The sequence below is a fragment of the Hemiscyllium ocellatum genome (assembly GCF_020745735.1).
Source record: "Hemiscyllium ocellatum isolate sHemOce1 chromosome 40 unlocalized genomic scaffold, sHemOce1.pat.X.cur. SUPER_40_unloc_8, whole genome shotgun sequence".
Classification (NCBI taxonomy): Eukaryota; Metazoa; Chordata; class Chondrichthyes; order Orectolobiformes; family Hemiscylliidae; genus Hemiscyllium; species Hemiscyllium ocellatum.
The window spans coordinates 72,597-95,734 of NW_026867536.1; the positions used below are offsets into that span (position 1 = coordinate 72,597).

The 23,138-nt window shown below is 52.1% G+C and overlaps 1 protein-coding gene across 1 annotated transcript in view; it reads right to left on the minus strand.

The window, feature by feature from the left end:
• Nucleotides 1–907: 907 nt before the first annotated feature.
• The window catches only part of LOC132808848 (A disintegrin and metalloproteinase with thrombospondin motifs 5-like), a 47,334-nt gene continuing 25,103 nt past the window's right edge, over nt 908–23,138 (minus strand). Inside the window, exons 5-9 of the mRNA XM_060822285.1 lie at nt 12,843–13,117; nt 9,476–9,659; nt 8,691–8,860; nt 6,828–7,003; nt 908–2,740 (exon numbers count right to left, since the gene is read on the minus strand). Of these exons, the coding sequence (XP_060678268.1) occupies nt 1,465–2,740; nt 6,828–7,003; nt 8,691–8,860; nt 9,476–9,659; nt 12,843–13,117 (2,081 nt within the window). The 3' untranslated portion in view covers nt 908–1,464. The remainder of the gene's footprint in view (nt 2,741–6,827; nt 7,004–8,690; nt 8,861–9,475; nt 9,660–12,842; nt 13,118–23,138) is intronic.

The following is a 23,138-nucleotide window of genomic DNA, read 5'->3' on the forward strand; positions in this document are numbered from 1 at the left end:
GATTAGTTTATCTTTGTGGGGATTTTAAACAAACAGTAAACTGCTTTCCACAGTTGGATGAATTCACGGTGCCTTACACTGAGTTTTTATATGCAAAGCTGGCAGGTAGGGTTGGAGTGTGGTGGGGTGGGTGCGGGGGGTTTGCTGTCCTTCATGAGCCATGTGTACTTGCAAATGTGTTTAAGTGAGGATTACCAGGAGTATCCTACAATAAATACCCGTATAAGGGTTTGTACCAATATACAAGACTGCCGTTTGGGATATCGTCAGCCTGTGCAATTTTTCAGCGAACAATGGAGAACATTTTACAGGGTCTGAACCAGCTTGCCATTTATCTCGATGACATGCAAATAACAGGGAAGATCAATAAGGAACACTTAGAAAACTTAGACCTAGTTCTTAGATGTTTCTCCCAGGCCGACGTATGCCTTAGAAGGAAACAATATGTGTTCCAGGCACCCCAAGTGACCAACTTGGGTTACAGAGTGGACAGGATAGTGTTACACCCTGGGAGATAAAGTGAGGGTGACCAAAAGTGCCCTGGAGTTTAAGTCTTTCCTTGGCCTGGTGAATTATTGTGGGAAATTCTTGTGTAAGTTGGCCTCCATCTTGGCATCTTTGCATCGACACCTAAAAAAAGAGAATGGTCACATAGCCAACCCATGGCGTAGCCACAAGGATAGGAAATTTGAAGCTGGTGGATGTAGTGCCATTCGAGCAGGCTGCCTTGTCCTGGATGTTGTTAAATGCTGTTGGAGCTGCACCCATCCAGACAAGTAGGGAGTATCCCTTCACACTCCTGACTTGTGCCGTGTAGATGATAGACAGGCTTTGGGGGTGCTAACTTTAACAAATGAAGGACGCACATCGGAACATTTTGCTTAAAATCAATTCATTGAATGAGCAATTTCAAGAGAAGGGATTTACATCACACAACGCAATGTGAATTATAAAGCAGCATCAGTCATGGGGAGACCCTGACTGAAAGCCAGCATCTTATAGGCAGAATGTTGAAACAGAAACAGTCAATAATTTAAAATTCCATTAGAGCTTTATCTGTGTCGAAACCCGTGCTGAATCTGCCCTGTGCACCTGGAAGGTATAGATGAGAGGGAATTTTAAATGCTATCTGACTTTGTTCTGTACCTGTCCTGGGAGGGTTTGATGTGCTCAATGTGAAGAGAGCTTCACTCTGTATTTCACCCCGCATTGCCCCTGTCCTGGGAATGTTTGATGGGGACACTGTAGGTGGGGCCTAACTCGATTTCTAACCCCGTGCTGTCTATGTCCTGGAAGTGATCAATGTTGAGGGAAGCTTTACTTTCAGTTTAAAAGAGTAAAGAGAGCTTTACTCTGTATCTCATGCCATGGTGTCCCTTACCTGGGAGTGTTTGAATGGGGCTAGTCGTGAGGAGCCTAGGAGAAGGGGGGTATTGAAGACAGAGGCCATACCACCCCACCCCCTCAACATCTCTGCATGACACACAGAGCCATACTCGCTGGCTTCATCTGGTAGTCACAACCCGCTGAGACAACACCACGCCTGTCCCGGCATTGTATCCACCGAACCTGCCATCCTACCCCACATGTGACTGAGCAGCTCTGCCATGGCCCAGGATGCCAGCTGGTGGAGGAGGCTTTGGTCTGGGACAGTGGTGGGTTAAGCCGGATGCGGGTGGGCCGTGGTGGTCTGTAAAGCGAGAGGGTACGCCGTTTGGGAGTGGGCAGTTTTGCATTGTGCAGGTCACTTGAGGGCTCCCTCTTACCCGGCTGGCCATACTGCAGTGTGACTTTGGTAATCGAGCGAGGGGTTAGAGTTGGAGTGAACTTGCGACTGGGCGTTGTGGTTCTGTGATTGGGCACTGTGGATGTGGTTCTACGACTGGGCACTGTGAGTCTGATTCTATGACTGGGCAGTGTGGATGTTGTTCCACGACTGGGGACTGTAGGTGTGGGTTTGCGATTGGACACTGTGGATGTTGGCAGGTGACTGGACACTGTAGGTGTGGGTTTGCGATTGGACACTGTGGATGTTGGTGTGTGACCGGGCACTGAGAGTGTGGGTCTGCGTCTGGGTAGTGTGGATGTTGACAGGTGACTGGGCACTGTGGATGTGGGTCTACGACTGGCTACTGTGGGTGTGGGTCTATGACTAGGCACTGTGTCCTTGGTTGTTGTGTGGAGGGTTGGTGTCAGAGGGTGGCTGAGAGTAGCCAGCGCGTCTTCACCAATGTGGATAGTTAGCATCTCAGCTGGCGTGTGAGTGGGCACCGTGACACCATGCACCATTGTGGGACTTGTGACATTGGGGATGTTGAACTCAGTCAGTGTGGGATTGGGCAGTGCACTGTGGCTGGTTAGTGTCACAGCGGTCTTGCGGGTGGGCTTTCTGTCGCCTGCCTGCTCCCTAGGAATGTAGTAAGAGTAAAGGACCCTGACGACCCGCTGCCTGCTCGGGGTATACACCTGCAAAACCAGCGGCTCGGTCAGCCCGCCACGTGTCACTGCACCGAGCACGTCTCGCTGTGGGCTCCAGCCCAAGTACCGCAGATCCACCCCTCCCACGCTCAGGAGGCTGTCAAAACCTGAGATCTGAGTGTCCCCGTTCAGGATGTAGCTGCCGTTCAACCTCTTCAGGGCTAGGTAGGCCGTGAGCCGAGTCTGCCCTCGCCGGTGCTCCTGGCGTGCTTTGAAGTTGGCCGCCCCGATGGGGATCACAGCCACGTCGCTGTAGTTGACCCTGGAAGAGATCCACGGGAGGCTTCAGTTATTAACAGCCTTTCAATTGCAGCCTGTGTGACAAATCTGTCTGAGTGTGGGGGCTGGTAGGTGAGTTGAAGGAGGGGGAGGAGGTGGAGAGGCAAGGCTGTTGGGGTGAAGAGAACAGGTTATGGAGAGATCCAAGGAGTCGCGAGGGCCAGGTAATAATCCCTGGAATTGTTTGTATATCGGGGTTGGGTGGAAAGTGGCAGGGAGAGCAATGAATCTTTCAAGGGGCAAGTGCTGAATGTTGGGGGCAGTGGTGCTCACTGGGTGGCAGCTGCCTCGCAGAGCCAGGGACCCCGATTCGATTCCACCTTTGGACAACTGGCTGTGCAGAGTTTGTTAAAAACCACACCACACCAAACTAGAGTCCAACAGGTTTATTTGGAAGCATTAGCTTTTGATCGGTTGTTTCTTCATCAGGTGGTTGTGAAGCAGGGCCATAAGACACAGAATTTATAGCAAAAGTTTACAGTGATACAATAATACATTGAATAAACCTGGATTGTCAAGTCTTTCTTCTTTTAGAATGGATTTGCTGGTTTCGGGTTTTTAATATGCAAATCCCAGAACTTCTTTTAAGTTACATTCTCAGGATAATTTCAGGTTTTACAACAAAAGGTGACATCTCAGCTCAGACAATGCCTTAAAGGTGTGAGTCAGACCAATCTTAAATCTTACACTGCATGCATTGACTGCTTGCAGGATCTGCATTTTTTTGAGCAAAATAGAATCTATCTGCAAATATAATTCTGCAATACAAATTCATTCCATAGACGTATATGTGTGTGCACACAGGCAAGAGAAGAGAGAATGTGAGAGAGAGTGAGCGTGTGCATGTGAGTGCTTGTGACAGAGTGAGTGTTTGCGTGTGTGCAAGCTTGGTAGTATGAGTGAGTGAGAAGGCGTGTGTGTGTGTGGGAGGTGTATGTGTGTGCCTTTGAGAGAGGGTCTGCAGGAATTCTTTCAAAGTGTCAGCAGTGATCCCAATGAGTCAACCGACAAACCAGAACAATCGCTGAGATCTGTAGAGGAGCGACCAAAGACGGAGTCGATTTGGACCCCAGTGGAAGGCTGCTGCCCTGGGCTTGACATGTATGCTCAAACCGTCTGGAAATACATAAATGCCAGACTCATCAGCCATACCCACAAGGTAGAGCAAAACATCACCCAATCATAACGCATTGCCACCCATGCTCTCAAAACCAATTGTAGCATTGTCATCAGACCAGCAGAAAAAGGAGAACCCATCGTCATTCAGAATAGAACAGATTACAGTAAGGAATTGTACCACCAACTGAACAACCAGGAACATTATAGGCAACTACTGGCCAATCCGACCAAAGATCACATCCATGAACTAAACACATTGATCACGACTTTTGATTGTCTTTCAGAGTTCCCTATACCATCTTGTGGAGGGGACTTCTATTGCCTTCCGAAGACACACAAAGCCAACACACCAGGACGACCCATCATATCAGGCAATGGGACCCGATGTGAGAACCTCTCTAGCTATGCTGAAGGCAGCATTTAGCCCATTATACATGGGACCCCCAGCTTCTGTTCAAAGAATCTCTATAAGTGTGGAAACACGGCCTTTGCCCCAACACGTCCAAACTGTATATAAGACACCCCGAAGCCCTTGATTAGATTTTAGTCTGTAACTCACTCCCGAGTATCTGTTATTCTGTATATAACCCACCCTGAACCCCTCGATTAGATTCTAGCCTGTAACACACTCCCAGGGTATCTGTTATTCTGTATATAACCCACCCTGAACCCCTCGATTAGATTCCAGTCTGTAACTCACTCCCCGGTATCTGTTATTCTGTATATAACCCACCCTGAACCCCTCGATTAGATTCTAGCCTGTAACACACTTCCAGGGTATCTGTTATTCTGTATATAACCCACCCTGAACCCCTCGATTAGATTCCAGTCTGTAACTCACTCCCGGGGTATTTGTTATTCTGTATATAACCCACCCTGAACCCCTCGATTAGATTCCAGTCTGTAACTCACTCCCGGGGTATCTGTTATTCTGTATATAACCCACCCTGAACCCCTCGATTAGATTCCAGTCTGTAAGTCACTCCCGGGTATCTGTTATTCTGTATATAACCCACCCTGAACTCCTCGATTAGATACCAGGCTGTAATGCAGGCAGAAAAGGCCGGTTTACATGAATTTCTTTGTCCCTAGGGATTGCACAATATACACACACACGCGCACACAGAGAGAGGGATGAGAGGGCTCTGTGCCTCAGCTGCTGAGTTTTTATTGACAAAGTTCATGGACCAGCTTTGTTTTGAACACATTGCATTGCATCAATTTGAGTTCGACATAAACGAGGGGGGAGGGAACAAAACAAGAATGCCCACCTTTCTCAGTGGGAGTCCCGAAACGGTTGGTCCACGTTGCAGCTTTAGAGTCTCTGCTTCAAGAGTGGGAGATGGAGGGAGAGACGCTACAGATTTGTTACAAAAACACAGCACCCACAGACCAGTTGACCACTATGGACATTTCAGCACTCTACGCCAGCATCCTCCATGATTACGGCACCACGGCAACAGCCACAGTACTCAACACCAACAACTGCCAATCTCCGAACACCGTCCTACAACTCATCCGCTTTATCTTAAATCACAACATCTTCACCTTTAACAACCGGTTCTTCATCTAGACCCACGGAACAGCACAAAATAGCCGAGCAGAGGTTGCTGCCAGGATCGGTGCCCATGAGGATGGCTTCAACTGCGACCTTGGTTTCATGTCACACTACAGGTGGCCCCACTACACTGTACACTCTCACGCACATACACACTTACACACTCCCTCTCTCTTACTCAAGCTCTCTCTCTCATGCAGACACATACACCTCACACACACACACACCCTCACAGGCTTGTGCCCTGTCACACTTGTGCACACACATACACACACTCTACCAAGCTTGCGCACATGCAAACGCACACTCTCAAGTGCATTCACATGCATTCAATCACATACACACACTCACAATCTGTCTCCTGCATGTCATATGAGTTTGTAGGGTGAATTTGCATTTGCAGAATTATATTTACAGACAAGATTTGGAGACGCCAGTGTTGGACTGGGTTGGACAAAGTTAAAAATCACACAACACCAGGTTATAGTCCAACAGGCTTATTTGGAAGCACTAGCTTTCGGAGCCTGCCCCTTCATCCAACTGACGAAGGAGCAGCGCTCCGAAAGCTAGTGCTTCCAAATAAACCTGTTGGACTATAACCTGGTGTTGTGGAATTTTTATATTTACAGATACATTCTATTTTGCTCAAAAAATGCCGAACCTGCAAGCAGCCAGTGCAGGCAGTGAATCTATATAATATTTGTAAATTTCACTTTGGAAATAGAACCTGTCTGACTCACACCTTTAAGGCATTGTCTGAGCTGAGATGTCACCTTTTGTTATAAAACCTGAAATTATCTCGAGAATGTGATTTAAACCAGCAAATCCATTCGAAAAGAAGGAAGACTTAACAATCTAGGTTTGTTCAATTGTATCCTAGAATGTTTTGCGATAAATTATGTCTTATGGTCCTGCTTCACAACCACCTGATGAAGGAGCGGCACTTCGAAAGCTAGTGCTTCCAATAAACCTGTTGGATCATAACCTGGTGTTGTGTGATTTTTAACTTTGTACACCCCAGTCCAACACCGGCATCTCCAAATCCTATATGGAGCTTGTGTTTGCATGGACTTCCTCCGGGTGCTCCGGTTTCATCCCACAGTCCAAAGGTGTGCAGGTTAGGTGAATTGGCCATGCTAAATTGCCCCGTAATGTCCAGGGATAGCCATGGGAAATGCAGTGTAGGGGTTAGGTCTGGGTGGGATGCTCTTCGGGGAGGTTGGTGCGTACTCAATGGGCCGAATGGCCTGCTTCCACACTGTAGGGAATCAATGATTTCTGTCGTGCAGTTGCATGGCAGAGAGGCCCAATGAAGTGAAAAGGCTGGAACTTGGAGGGGGGGCGACGTTGAGGGATGTGGCAAGATTGAGAAGCGTAGTGGACTCTGACTCACGTCCTCTTGTGGAAGCGGTGGATAATTCGCCTGCAAGCCGAGTCCTTCCCGCCACACATCCCACATTTGTTGTACCGCTTCCTCGATCCGATGACCCCGTCGCAGCCTGTCTTGACGCACCGACTCCGGACGCAAACGGCATCACTGTGCGGAGTGCACCGAGTCCCGTCCTTCACCTATAAAAGAGGGGAGGGCGTGGCACAATGGAAGAGCTGGGGTGGGAAGGGGAATGTGGGATGGGGAGGGGAGTCTGTCACCACAGTCAGACACCGCTGAGGGGTGTCTGCAGGAGGCTTTCAGGGTCGTGTCTTCACCCAAACCATCTCAAATCCAACATTACCACTCCATCAGTCGACACTCAATCATGAGCAGAGGTATGGAAAGGGTCGAAAACAGCTATAAGCTGCTCACTGATGCCCCGTTTGGGTTCCGCCTGGACCACTCAGCTCCTGGCCTTGATTCAAACATGGACAAAAGAGCTGAATTCCAGACGTGAGTTGAGAGTGACAGCTCTTGACACTGGTGTCAAGGAGCCCCTGCAAAACTGTAAACAATGGGATTTGGGGGCAGAATTTGGAGTAATAGCTGGCACATAGGAAGATGGTTGTGCTTGTTGTAGGTCAGTCATCTCAGCTCCAGGACTTCTCTGCAGGAGTTCCTCAGAGTAGTGTCCTCAACTCAATCATCTTCAGCTATTTCATCAATGACCTTCCTTTCACCATAAGGTCAGAAGTGGGGATGTTCACTGATGACTGCACAATGTTCAGCACCATTTACCACTCCCCAGGTACTGAAGCAGTCCATGTTCAAATGCAACAAGATCTGGACATTATCCAGGCTTGAGCTGACAAGTAGCAAGGAACATTTTCGCCACACAAATGCCAGGCAATGACCATCTCCAATAAGAGACAATCTAACCACCAGATCTTGGCATTGAATGGTGTAACCATCACTGAACCTCTCCCTATCAACATCTTGGCAGTTACTAATGACTAGAAACTGAATGAACTAGCCTTATAAATACAGTGCTACATGAACAGATCAGAAGCTAGGAATCCTGCAATGGATAACTCACCTCTTAGAGTCATAGAGATGTACAGCACAGAAGCAGACCCTTTGGTCCAACTCATTCATGCCAACTAGATATTGTAATCAATCTAGTCCCACCTGCCAGCACCCGACCCATATCCCTCCAAACCCTTCATATTCATATACAGCATTGAAAAGGCATCTGGATGGGTAATTGTACCAGCCTCCACCACTTCCTCTGGCAGTTCATTTCATACATGTACCACCCTCTGGGGGGAAAAGTTGCCCCTTAGGTCCCTTTTGATGCCCCATTCAGGAGTTTGATGGATTACTCTCCAACTGGCGAGATGGGTGCAGCTCCAACAACAATTAAGCCTGATGCCACCCAGGGTAAAGCAGCCTGTTGGATTGACATCGATCCATCACTTTCAACCTCTCCTCCCTCCCTCCCACCGACGCTCAGTAGCAGCGGTGTGGACCGTCTACAAGATGCCCTGCAGAAATTCCCCAAAGATCCTCAGGCAGCACCTTCCAAATCCATGACCATTTCCATCCAGAAGGACAAGGGGCAGCAGGTACATGGGAACACCAGCCCCCTGCAAGTTCCCCATCCTGATTTGGAAACATGTCATCATTCCTTCAGTGCCGCTGGGTCAAAATCCTGGAATTCCCTCCCTAAGCACATTGTGGGCCAACCCACAGCACATGGCCTGTAACAGTTCAAGAAGGCAGCTCACCATCACCTTCATGAGGGGTAACTAGGCATTGGCAGCAAATGCTGGCCGAGCCAATAGACTTCATGTTGACTAAAATGTATTGAAAGAAACAACTGACCTTGATGTTGAAAACCGTGACTTGTGAGGTGCCCTTGAGGAGGCAGTTCAGTTTACAGAGGTCAGCCTCGCGAATTCCATGATAGTAAGGCTCCCACTCCTGGTGGTAACCCTGCCCATTGGGAGCAGGTACGTTTCTGGCCTCACACTGTTCAGCCCGATACGTCCGACCTGTCACATCCGAGAATGGTCACATAACTGGGAGGCGGTTTGCTGACATTTCCCCAGCGGGTGCTTGCTTATGTCTACCTTGTGGATATTAATGTGAGGTTGACTGTAAGAGTGACTGTGTGTGAGGAAGGGTGACTTAGAGCGTGCATATGTCACGAGGGACATGGCTAGGATAAATAGCCAAAGTCATTTCCCTGGGGTGGGGGAGTCCAGAACTAGAGGACATAAGGGAAAGAGATAAAAGGGACCTAAGGGGCAACGTTTTCACCCAGAGGGTGGTACGTGTATGGAATGAGCTGCCAGAGGAAGCTGTACATCTCTATGAGAGTGGTGCGTGCATGTGTGAGAGTGCAGTGTGCAAGAAACAGTGTGACAGGGTGAGTGTGCAAAAGGCTGACAGTGTGCAAAAGGAGGGCAAGCATGTGTGTGAGAGAGAGTGGGAGACTAAGGGAAGATGTGTCTGAAGTTGTGTGCCTAAGCTGGGCGAATGGGAGATGGTGTGAGAGTGTGTAGGAGTATGATCAGGTCAAACACCATGTGGTTGGGCACATTTGATCAAAGGGTCAGTACGATGCATTGTATAAGAAAAACCAGGAGTTATACTTGGACACTCACCACTGTCAGGACAAGGAGCAAGGTTACAAGACTGGAAGACATCTCTCCGTCCCTGACAATATCTCCCAAAGGCAGCAGGAAGTGGGTTGTCACAGCGACGTCGAGAGAACTGAACACCACCACCACAGGTCCGGGAACATTGGCCCCAAGACCCCCAGGATCCCCAGTTACCATCAATGGGCTTCTGTAATAAAAGAGAAAAGAGCATTCAGGATAAACTTTCCAAACACTGTCCCCCATTCCCAAAACAAGCACAGCACTGAGTTAGATACAGGGTACACCTCTGTCAACACTGTTCTCATCAAACACTCCCAGGACAGGGACAGCACGGGGTTAAATACAGAGTAAAGCTCTCTCTACACTGTCCCCCAGCAAACCCTCCCAGGACAGGGACAGCGCGGGGTTAGATACAGAGTAAAGCTCCCTCTACACTGTCCCCCATCAAACACTCCCAGGACAGGGACAGCACGGGGTTAGATACAGAGTAAAGCTCTTTCTACACTGTCCCCATCAAACACTCCCAGGACAGGGACAGCACGGGGTTAGATACAGAGTAAAGCTCCCTCTACACTGTTCTCATCAAACACTCCCAAGACAGGGACAGCACGGGGTTAGATACAGAGTAAAGCTCTCTCTACACTGTCCCCCATCAAACGCTCCCAGGACACGGACAGCGCGGGGTTAGATACAAAGTAAAGCTTGCTTTACACTGTCCCCCATCAAACACCCCCAGGACAGGGACAGCACGGGGTTTAGATTCAGAGTAAAGCTCCCTCTACACTGTCCCCCATCAAACGCTTCCAGGACAGGGACCGCACAGGGTTAGATACAGAGTAAAGCTCCCTCTACACTGTCCCCCTCTCACCCTAAACCTATGCCGTCTAAGTTCTGGACTCCCCCACCCTAGGGGAAATGATCTTGCCTATTTATCCTATCAATACCACTCATGATTTTATAAACCTCTATAAGGTCACCCCTCAGCCTCCGACACTTCAGGGAAAACAGCCCCAGCCTGTTCAGCCTCTCCCTGTAGCTCAAACCCTCCAACCCTGGCAACATCCTTGTCAATCTTTTCTGAACCCTTTCAAGTTTCACAACATCTTTCCAATAGGAAGGAGACCAGAATTGCACACAGTATTCCAACAGTGGCCTAACCAATGTCCTGTACAGCCGCAACATGACCTCCCAACTCCTGTACTCAATACTCTGAGCGATAAAGGAAAGCATACCAAACACTTTATGGTTGAAAACTATCAGGTTCTGTGGATGTGTCACTCCTCAGTCACAGAGTCATACAGCACAGAAACAGACCCTTCAGTCCAACCAGTCTATGCTGACCATAATGCCAAACTACTATAGTCCCATCTGCTTGTGCTTGATTCATATCCCCCCAAACCTTCCCTATTCACATACTTAGCTAAATGTCTTTTAAATGTTGTAACTGTACCTGCATCCATCCCTTCCTCTGGACACACAAGCCACTCTGTGTAAAAAAAAATTGCTCGTCTTCAAATCTTCCTCCTCTCACCTTAAAAATATGTCCTCTAGTCTTAAACTCGCCCACCCGAGGGATACAACCCTCGTCATGCACCTTGTCCTACCCCTCATGATTCTATAAACGTCGATAAGGCCACCTCAACCTTCTATGCTCCAGTGAAAAAAGTCCCATCCTATCTTTATTGCTCAAACCCTCTATTAACGGCAACGTCCTGGTAAATCTGTTCCGAACCCTCTCCAGCTTAACAACCTCAACATGATGTCCCAACTCCTACACTTAAAGGCCTGAGCAATGAAGGCAAGCACCTTCTTAGCCACCGTATCTATAGTTATTTCCCTATTGATAATTTACTTCAGCTAATTTGATTTAGACCCTCTCCCTAATCCTCTATTAGTTTCTTTGGGAATTCTGGCAAGCTTTTCTGCTGTGAATACTGAAGCACAATAATCCTGCTGCAATTTCCGTTGGTATTTGACAATACCTCCAACCTCAGCCGTCAGTGAGCCAATATTACTGTTAACCAATATTGTCCCTTGCAAATTTCATTTCGTAATCCTTCTTAGCTGCTTTGTGGTCGATTTTTGGTCTTTGTATTGGCCCCATTCTGTGGGATCTGTACTGTTCTTTGCAATGTTATAGCCCTTTCTTTTAGTTTTATGCTGTCCCTCAGCTGCTGAGATATTCATGGCTCTTATTTTGTCTGTGAGGAGGAACGTTTCCTACTCATGGGCACAGGCTGCTTCTGAATGGCATTAAAGAGGTATCTTTGAACTGTTCCTCAGTTGGCTTACCTAATAGCAGAATTTCCCAGTTCACTGTGGACCGTATCTGTCTCATTCCCATTAAAGTCTCTATTACTTAAATACGATGATGTGGGGGTGGTCATATTGGACCGGGGTGGACAAGTTAAAAAAATCGCGCAACACCAGGGTATAGTCCAACAGGTTTAGTAGCGCTCCGAAAGCTAGTACTTCCAAATAAATCTGTCAGACTATAATCTGGTGTTGTGTGATGTTTACCCTACTTAAATACAAAATTCTAGTATCTCTCTCATTTATAAAGGCCACATGATTCAATCATGTTCTGATCACTATTTGACAAATGCTCAGGAACAAGTAGGTCATTCATAAATCAGGCTCATTGCTCACAAAATGCAATATTGCCGGTCCCCTTGTCAGTTCCTAAACACATTGCTGCAGGAAACTACTTTGGACGCACACTCTAGAAGGTTAGATACGGGGGGGAATGTTCCCTCTGTTAAATGGAGAGTAAAGGTTTCTCCACTCTTTCAAATTGAAAGTAAAACTCACTCTACACTGTCCCCCCATCAAACACTCCCAGGACAGGGACAGCACGGGGTTAGATACAGAGTAAAGCTCCCTCTACACTGTCCCCCCATCAAACACTCCCAGGACAGAGACAGCACGGGGTTAGATACAGAGTAAAGCTCCCTCTACACTGTCCCCCATCAAACACTCCCAGGACAGGGACAGCACGGGGTTAGATACAGAGTAAAGCTCCCTCTACACTGTCCCCCATCAAACACTCCCAGGACAGGGACAGCACGGGGTTAGATACAGAGTAAAGCTCCATCTACACTGTTCAAGGAGAAAGTGAGGTCTGCAGATGCTGGAGATCAGAGCTGAAAATGTGTTGCTGGAAAAGCGCAGCAGGTTAGGCAGCTTCTTCAGGGCTTATGCCCAAAACGTCGATTATCCTGCTCCTTGGATGCTGCCTGACCTGCTGTGCTTTTCCAGCAACACATTTTCAGCTCCCTCTACTCTGTTCCCCATCAAACACTCCCAAGACAAGGACAGTACGGGGTTGTAAACGGAGTAAAGCTCCAAGGGTGAACACGAGAGTACTCACTGCCTGTTGCCAATTGGAGACACATTCTCCTCTCATACAGACCCTCCCTTGGCCGCAGTCAGTGCCATCTGCCGCTGGTAGATGTTTGCTGGCATGAATCCACTCCCCCTGCCGCCAGGCTACACACCAAAGAATGCGGCAGGGGTCACTTCCTGGTCTCCACCGATGTCCTGGTCCAAAGGTTAGGCGGCATTGCTGGTCTGCATCGTAATTTCTCCCAGCCAGAGGTGCTGATTCTGCCAGAGATACCTCTGGTTTGTTCAGCAGGCAGTCCGCTGTGTGTGGAAGAGATGGTCAATGTCATTATGGAGGATGGGAACGTGAAGTTGGTGACTGAGAGACAAAGAGGCAGAGAGTGAGAAACAGGGTAATATCAGAGAGAGATGGAGAGGAACAAAAATGAAATTGACATTAGAGACGGGGACACACTGGGATGGAGAGAGGCTGGGGCCAGAGTGAGGCAAGGATGGAGGGACAGTTGAGGGATTGGGCAAGAATATGAAACAAAGACAGAGACAGTGAGAGATTGGATCCAGAGAGCAAGGAGGCAGTGAAAGAAGGAGACTGTGAGATTGTGGGATAAAGAGAGAGATCTAGAGACACAAAGAGTTGGGAGATTGTCTAGAAAGAGAAATTTAGGAACAAAGAAAAAGGAAGAAGCACTGGGATAGAAGGAGATACGTGGAGACATGCACAGGGAAAGACAGAAGACAGCAATCGTGAAAGACGGACAATAAAAGACGCTGCAAGGACCAGCACTCCCTCAGTACTGACCCTCCGACAGTGCGGCACTCCCTCAGTACTGACCCTCCGACAGTGTGGCATTCCCTCAGTACTGACCCTCCGACAGTGCGGCACTCCCTCAGTACTGAACCTCTGACAGTGCGGCACTCCCTCAGTACTGACCCTCCGACAGTGCGGCACTCCCTCAGTACTGACCCTCCGACAGTGCGGCACTCCCTCAGTACTGACCCTCCGACAGTGCAGTGCCCTCTCAGTACTGACCCTCCAACAGTGCGGAGCTCTCTCAGTACTGACTCTCCGACCGTGCGGCACTCCCTCAGTACTGACCCTCCGACTGTGCGGCACTCCCTCAGCACTGACCCTCCGACAGTGCAGTACTCCCTCAGTACTGACCCTCCGACAGGGCGACACTCCCTCAGTACTGACCCTCCGACAGTGCGGCACTCCCCTAGTACTGACCCTCCGACAGTGCGGCACTCCCCTAGTACTGACCCTCCGACAGGGCGACACTCCCCTAGTACTGACCCTCCGACAGTGCGGCACTCCCCTAGTACTGACCCTCCGACAGGGCGACACTCCCCTAGTACTGACCCTCCGACAGTGCGGCACTCCCCTAGTACTGACCCTCCGACAGTGCGGTGCTCTTATAGAGCAGACACATGGCAGATAGGCAAATGGCCTCTTTCTCTGATTCTGTCAGAAAGTTGCGCAGTTTAAATCAGATGTTACTTGAGGGTTAAATCTTCTTTTCATGCCATTTTGCCTTACACGACTGATTGCAAAGAATTTTTCTTGGATTTAGTGTGGGAGCTGGAGATGTTTCAGAATCGTGTGTTTTCAATTTGAACATTTATTGCTTAACTTGGAGTCAGTCCGAGAGGCTGGAAATGAAAACACACACAAACAGTTCCCAAACAACTTTGTGAGACAGATGAGAAACATTCCCCCCATCACTCACACACTCTCTTGTCTCTTGCTCCACTGTCTGTCTTGTTCCTCATTCTCGCTCCCTGCTTCTCTCCATTTGCTTGCTCTCCCACCTTCACCTCTTCCCACCTGCTCTCCCTTTTTCTCCCTCTCCGTTTACTTCCTCTGCTCTCACCCCCCTCCCCATTCTTTCTACACTGTTTTTCTCTTTCCCATGGTTTCACTCTTTTTCTGCTCCCTGTCTTCCTTCTCCAAGCTTAAACTCTTCCTGTTTTTCACCTTTTCCCTGCCCTTTCTCTCCCTCTCTGTCCTTCACGTGCACTCTCTCTGTTTCTCATGTTCCTTTCCTGTTTCTACATTTCTCCCTCGCTATGTTTCACTCTCATCCTCTCCTTTTTGTTTCCTCCCTTGCTCTCATACTCACTTCCTCCCTCTCCCCAATCCTCGCTCTGAGTCCCACTGCTACTCTCCCCTGTCCTCTCACTCCCCATCCCCTTTACATCCTCTCTCCCATCTTTCTCCTCCCCTCTTCCTTCTCCCTCTACTCTCTCTTTCTGTCCTTCCCTCACACTTGCCCCTCCTTTCTCCTCCCCACGGACCCTTCCCCCTTGGTCCCTTCACACTCCCTTTGGCGAATGTATTTTGGAAACTAAGATGCTGGGCACCTGGAACAAACAGAGCAAAGGATGGAGGAACACAGCAGGTCTGGCAGCATTTGCGAAGAGAGAGAAAGTTGACCAGGCTGCTTTCAATTTTTGTTTTAAGCTCCTGGTTATATAGTTTAATATCCCCTCCCCACAAACAGCAGTAATGCTCTTCTCTCCCCAGCACCCACGTCGCGTGCAGGACACAGTGAAGAAACATTGAGTGCAAAAAAACTTTATTCGTATTTCACCACCAGGAAGAAAAATCGCCTGAGTGGCCAGTGACAAGCAGTGCCCTCCTCTGTAAGGGGAATGCATCTGTGAGCGAAAAAGGGGAGGGTAGGGATTTAAATCAAAATAGAGTTGGGGGGGGAAGTGAAATACTCCACACCCCTGAGTGCCTTCATCAATTGTCCTTTCTACACAGGGTCTAATTGCCTGTGTAATTCAGTGTTGACAGGATTGAACGAATAGCTGATTGGTGACAGCAGTAGGTACACGTCACAATGGCTAGTTAGTCATGATAACTAAGACTGTCAGGAACAAAGGTGACAAATCTGGCATCTGGTTGAGGTCATTGATTCTTTTCACCATCTAGGACACCAATCATGTTGACCGAAGCTCGATGATGCCTCCAAAATTAACTCTTTTAGAACCATGAGCTTAAAACAACATCTCCCCCAAAAGCCTTTTCCCCGTTGTTAGTATTTATACGTCCAGGGAATTAATGGCTTTCGTGTCTGCTGCTAAACCTCCCCACCCTCCACCCTCCACCCTCCTCTTCTTTCGGACTTCACAAATTCAGACGGTCCGGAAGTTCCACGATTCTGACATGATCTCTTCAGACATGAAAGATTGGCACAACTTCAGAAAGACCACTGTTCATTTGTTAACCGTTTCTCTGCTGGGCAACCTTTTAGCTTTCGGAGAATCTCCACAGAGGATATCATTCCTCCGAAACCAGGCAGTCGATCTGTTACCATAGGGGACCCTGAATTCTCTACACAGTTGAATCTTCCTTGCGAACTCAGATAATTACCAGGAACAACATCTGGAGGACCTTCAATCTCATGAGTGTCCACCATGGAAGATGGCTGCGGTGTTGATGGAAGGATTCTCTCCTGCTGTGTCCTGGGAACATACACCAGGCAGTTCCCAATTTTTGACCCATCTTGAGGAGTCTGTAGGCATTAGTCTGGTTTCTGCACAGTGGCATCCTCACCCTCATCAATCATCTGTTTAAATTAGGTGAACTTTTCACCTTCATGTATTGGTTAGGAGGGGATGTCTTCATTTTTCCTCCATCTTCCTGGGATTTTTACACCGCCACAATCGAGGTGCTGAGGGGGGATGCTGCTTATTTAGCTTTATCTCTGTTGGTGATGCTGGTAATCCTCCATTGAAGGGCAAATGATGGAACATTATCACTGAACTTCTGTTAGCCAATCATCTGACAGCAAACGTCGGTTACGGTAGCACTTCGTTCATGGGATTGTTTTGCTTTCTGAACAATTTCAGTTGAGGTTGGCTCAAGCGGCTGATCGCTGGCATTTACACTCCAGGCTGCTGGTCGCTGGTGTCCCCTCTGTTCACGGGCATATCCACTGTGGTCGCTCTTCACTGGCATCTGTGGCTGCTGTTCACTGGTGACCCCGCTCTGGGCTGCTGTTCACTGGTGACCCTGCTCTGGGCTGCTGTTCACTGGTGACCCCGCTCTGGGCTGCTGTTCACTGGTGACCCCGCTCTGGGCTGCTGTTCACTGGTGACCCTGCTCTGGGCTGCTGTTCACTGGTGACCCTGCTCTGGGCTGCTGTTACTGGTGACCCTGCTCTGGGCTGCTGTTCACTGGTGACCCTGCTCTGGACTGCTGTTCACTGGTGACCCCGCTCTGGGCTGCTGTTCACTGGTGACCCCTCTCTGGGCTGCTGTTCACTGGTGACCCCACTCTGTGCTACTGTTCACTGGTGACCACTCTCTGGGCTGCTGTTCACTGGTGACCCCTCTCTGGGCTGCTGTTCACTGGTGACCCCTCTCTGGGCTGCTGTTCACTGGTGACCCCGCTCTGGGCTACTGTTCACTGGTGACCACTCTCTGGGCTGCTGTTCACTGGTGACCACTCTCTGGGCTGCTGTTCACTGGTGACCCTGCTCTGGGTTGCTGTTCACTGGTGACCCCACACTGGGCTCCTGTTCACTGGTGACCCCGCTCTGGGCTCCTGTTCACTGGTGACCCCGCTCTAGGCTGCTGTTCACTGGTGACCCTGCTCTGGGCTGCTGTTCACTGGTGACCCTGCTCTGGGCTGCTGTTCACTGGTGACCGTGCTCTGGGTTGCTGTTCACTGGTGACCCCGCACTGGGCTGCTGTTCACTGGTGACCCCGCTCTGGACTGCTGTTCACTGGTGACCCCTCTCTGGGCTGCTGTTCACTGGTGACCCTGCTCTGGGCTGCTGTTCACTGGTGACCCCGCTCTGTGCTGGTGTTCACTGGTGACCCCACTCTGTGCTACTGTTCACTGGTGACCACTCTCTGGGCTGCTGTTCACTGGTGACCCCTCTCTGGGCTGCTGTTCACTGGTGACCCCGCTCTGGGCTACTGTTCACTGGTGACCACTCTCTGGGCTGCTGTTCACTGGTGACCACTCTCTGGGCTGCTGTTCACTGGTGACCCTGCTCTGGGTTGCTGTTCACTGGTGACCCCACACTGGGCTCCTGTTCACTGGTGACCCCGCTCTGGGCTCCTGTTCACTGGTGACCCCGCTCTAGGCTGCTGTTCACTGGTGACCCTGCTCTGGGCTGCTGTTCACTGGTGACCGTGCTCTGGGTTGCTGTTCACTGGTGACCCCGCACTGGGCTGCTGTTCACTGGTGACCCCGCTCTGGACTGCTGTTCACTGGTGACCCCTCTCTGGGCTGCTGTTCACTGGTGACCCTGCTCTGGGCTGCTGTTCACTGGTGACCCCGCTCTGTGCTGGTGTTCACTGGTGACCCCGCTCTGGGCTGCTGTTCACTGGTGACCCTGCTCTGGGCTGCTGTTCACTGGTGACCCCGCTCTGTGCTGGTGTTCACTGGTGATCCCGCTCTGGGTTGCTGTTCACTGGTGACGCCTGCTCTGGGCTGCTGTTCACTGGTGACCCTGCACTGGGCTGCTGTTCACTGGTGACCCCGCTCTGGGTTGCTGTTCACTGGTGACGCCTGCTCTGGGCTGCTGTTCACTGGTGACCCTGCACTGGGCTGCTGTTCACTGGTGACCCCGCTCTGGGTTGCTGTTCACTGGTGACCCCGCTCTGGGCTGCTGTTCACTGGTGACCCCGCTCTGTCCTGGTGTTCACTGGTGACCCCTCTCTGGGATGCTGTTCACTGGTGACCCCTCTCTGTGCTACTGTTCACTGGTGACCCCTCTCTGTGCTACTGTTCACTGGTGACCCCGTTCTGGGCTGCTGTTCACTGGTGACCCCGCACTGGGCTGCTGTTCACTGGTGACCCTGCTCTGGGCTCCTGTTCACTGGTGACCCCGCTCTGGGTTGCTGTTCACTGGTGACCCCGCTCTGGGCTGCTGTTCACTGGTGACCCCGCTCTGTCCTGGTGTTCACTGGTGACCCCTCTCTGGGATGCTGTTCACTGGTGACCCCTCTCTGTGCTACTGTTCACTGGTGACCCCTCTCTGTGCTACTGTTCACTGGTGACCCCGTTCTGGGCTGCTGTTCACTGGTGACCCCGCACTGGGCTGCTGTTCACTGGTGACCCTGCTCTGGGCTCCTGTTCACTGGTGACCCCGCTCTGGGCTGCTGTTCACTGGTGACCCTGCTCTGGGCTGCTGTTCACTGGTGACCGTGCTCTGGGTTGCTGTTCACTGGTGACCCCGCACTGGGCTGCTGTTCACTGGTGACCCCGCTCTGGACTGCTGTTCACTGGTGACCCCGCTCTGGGCTGCTGTTCACTGGTGACCCCGCTCTGGGCTGCTGTTCACTGGTGACCCCTCTCTGGGCTGCTGTTCACTGGTGACCCCACTCTGTGCTACTGTTCACTGGTGACCACTCTCTGGGCTGCTGTTCACTGGTGACACTGCTCTGGACTGCTGTTCAGTGGTGACACTGCTCTGGGTTGCTGTTCACTGGTGACCCCGCACTGGGCTGCTGTTCACTGGTGACCCCTCTCTGGGCTGGTGTTCACTGGTGACCCCGCTCTGGGCTGCTGTTCACTGGTGACCCCGCTCTGGGATGGTGTTCACTGGTGACCCCGCTCTGGGCTGCTGTTCACTGGTGACCCTGCTCTGGGCTGCTGTTCACTGGTGACCCCACTCTGTGCTACTGTTCACTGGTGACCACTCTCTGGGCTGCTGTTCACTGGTGACACTGCTCTGGACTGCTGTTCACTGGTGACCCCTCTCTGGGCTGCTGTTCACTGGTGACCCTGCTCTGGGCTGCTGTTCACTGGTGACCCCGCTCTGTGCTGGTGTTCACTGGTGACCCCGCTCTGGGCTGCTGTTCACTGGTGACCCTGCTCTGGGCTGCTGTTCACTGGTGACCCCGCTCTGTGCTGGTGTTCACTGGTGATCCCGCTCTGGGTTGCTGTTCACTGGTGACGCCTGCTCTGGGCTGCTGTTCACTGGTGACCCTGCACTGGGCTGCTGTTCACTGGTGACCCCGCTCTGGGTTGCTGTTCACTGGTGACGCCTGCTCTGGGCTGCTGTTCACTGGTGACCCTGCACTGGGCTGCTGTTCACTGGTGACCCCGCTCTGGGTTGCTGTTCACTGGTGACCCCGCTCTGGGCTGCTGTTCACTGGTGACCCCGCTCTGTCCTGGTGTTCACTGGTGACCCCTCTCTGGGATGCTGTTCACTGGTGACCCCTCTCTGTGCTACTGTTCACTGGTGCCCCCTCTCTGTGCTACTGTTCACTGGTGACCCCGTTCTGGGCTGCTGTTCACTGGTGACCCCGCACTGGGCTGCTGTTCACTGGTGACCCTGCTCTGGGCTCCTGTTCACTGGTGACCCCGCTCTGGGTTGCTGTTCACTGGTGACCCCGCTCTGGGCTGCTGTTCACTGGTGACCCCGCTCTGTCCTGGTGTTCACTGGTGACCCCTCTCTGGGATGTTGTTCACTGGTGACCCCTCTCTGTGCTACTGTTCACTGGTGACCCCTCTCTGTGCTACTGTTCACTGGTGACCCCGTTCTGGGCTGCTGTTCACTGGTGACCCCGCACTGGGCTGCTGTTCACTGGTGACCCTGCTCTGGGCTCCTGTTCACTGGTGACCCCGCTCTGGGCTGCTGTTCACAGGTGACCCTGCTCTGGGCTGCTGTTCACTGGTGACCGTGCTCTGGGTTGCTGTTCACTGGTGACCCCGCACTGGGCTGCTGTTCACTGGTGACCCCGCTCTGGACTGCTGTTCACTGGTGACCCCGCTCTGGGCTGCTGTTCACTGGTGACCCAGCTCTGGGCTGCTGTTCACTGGTGACCCCGCTCTGGGCTGCTGTTCACTGGTGACCCCGCTCTGGGCTGCTGTTCACTGGTGACCCCTCTCTGGGCTGCTGTTCACTGGTGACCCCACTCTGTGCTACTGTTCACTGGTGACCACTCTCTGGGCTGCTGTTCACTGGTGACCCCTCTCTGGACTGCTGTTCACTGGTGACACTGCTCTGGGTTGCTGTTCACTGGTGACCCCGCACTGGGCTGCTGTTCACTGGTGACCCCTCTCTGGGCTGGTGTTCACTGGTGACCCCGCTCTGGGCTGCTGTTCACTGGTGACCCCGCTCTGGGATGGTGTTCACTGGTGACCCCGCTCTGGGCTGCTGTTCACTGGTGACCCCTCTCTGGGCTGCTGTTCACTGGTGACCCCGCTCTGGGCTGCTGTTCACTGGTGACCCCTCTCTGGGCTGCTGTTCACTGGTGACCCCACTCTGTGCTACTGTTCACTGGTGACCACTCTCTGGGCTGCTGTTCACTGGTGACACTGCTCTGGACTGCTGTTCACTGGTGACACTGCTCTGGGTTGCTGTTCACTGGTGACCCCGCACTGGGCTGCTGTTCACTGGTGACCCCTCTCTGGGCTGGTGTTCACTGGTGACCCCGCTCTGGGCTGCTGTTCACTGGTGACCCCGCTCTGGACTGCTGTTCACTGGTGACCCCGCTCTGGGCTGCTGTTCACTGGTGACCCTGCTCTGGGCTGCTGTTCACTGGTGACCCCGCTCTGGGCTGCTGTTCACTGGTGACCCCGCTCTGGGCTGCTGTTCACTGGTGACCCCGCTCTGGCCTGCTGTTCACTGGTGACCCCGCTCTGGGCTGCTGTTCACTGGTGACCCCCCTCTGGGCTGCTGTTCACTGGTGACCCTGCTCTGGCCTGCTGTTCACTGGTGACGCCGCTCTGTGCTGGTGTTCACTGGTGACCCCGCTCTGGCCTGCTGTTCACTGGTGACCCCGCTCTGGGCTGGTGTTCACTGGTGACCCCGCTCTGGGCTGCTGTTCACTGGTGACCCTGCTCTGGCCAGCTGTTCACTGGTGACCACGCTCTGGGCTGGTGTTCACTGGTGACCCCCCTCTGGGCTGCTGTTCACTGGTGACCCTGCTCTGGCCTGCTGTTCACTGGTGACGCCGCTCTGTGCTGGTGTTCACTGGTGACCCCGCTCTGGGCTGGTGTTCACTGGTGACCCTGCTCTGGACTGCTGTTCACTGGTGACCCTGCACTGGGCTGCTGTTCACTGGTGACCCCGCTCTGGACTGCTGTTCACTGGTGACCCCGCTCTGGGCTGCTGTTCACTGGTGACCCTGCTCTGGGCTGCTGTTCACTGGTGACCCCGCTCTGGGCTGCTCTTCACTGGTGACCCTGCTCTGGGCTGCTGTTCACTGGTGACCCCGCACTGTGCTGGTGTTCACTGGTGACCCCGCTCTGGGTTGCTGTTCACTGGTGACCCTGCTCTGGGCTGCTGTTCACTGGTGACCCTGCACTGGGCTGCTGTTCACTGGTGACCCCGCTCTGGGTTGCTGTTCACTGGTGACCCCGCTCTGGGCTGCTGTTCACTGGTGACCCCGCTCTGTGCTGGTGTTCACTGGTGACCCCTCTCTGGGATGCTGTTCACTGGTGACCCCTCTCTGTGCTACTGTTCACTGGTGACCCCTCTCTGTGCTACTGTTCACTGGTGACCCCGTTCTGGGCTGCTGTTCACTGGTGACCCTGCTCTGGGCTGCTGTTCACTGGTGACCCTGCTCTGGGCTCCTGTTCACTGGTGACCCCGCTCTGGGCTGCTGTTCACTGGTGACCCCGCTCTGGGCTGCTGTTCACTGGTGACACTGCTCTGGACTGCTGTTCACTGGTGACACTGCTCTGGACTGCTGTTCACTGGTGACCCTGCTCTGGGTTGCTGTTCACTGGTGACCCCGCACTGGGCTGCTGTTCACTGGTGATCCTGCTCTGGGCTCCTGTTCACTGGTGACCCCGCTCTGGGCTGCTGTTCACTGGTGACCCCTCTCTGGGCTGGTGTTCACTGGTGACCCCGCTCTGGGCTGCTGTTCACTGGTGACGCCGCTCTGTGCTGGTGTTCACTGGTGACCCCGCTCTGGGCTGGTGTTCACTGGTGACCCTGCTCTGGGCTGCTGTTCACTGGTGACCCTGCTCTGGGTTGCTGTTCACTGGTGACCCCGCTCTGGGTTGCTGTTCACTGGTGTTCCCGCTCTGGGCTGCTGTTCACTGGTGACCCCGCTCTGGGCTGGTGTTCACTGGTGACCCCGCTCTGGGCTGCTGTTCACTGGTGACCCCGCTCTAGGCTGCTGTTCACTGGTGACCCCTCTCTGGGCTGCTGTTCACTGGTGACCCTGCTCTGGGCTGCTGTTCACTGGTGACCCCGCTCTGGGATGGTGTTCACTGGTGACCCTGCTCTGGGCTGCTGTTCACTGGTGACCCCGCTCTAGCCTGCTGTTCACTGGTGACACTGCTCTGGGCTGCTGTTCACTGGTGACACTGCTCTGGACTGCTGTTCACTGGTGACCCCGC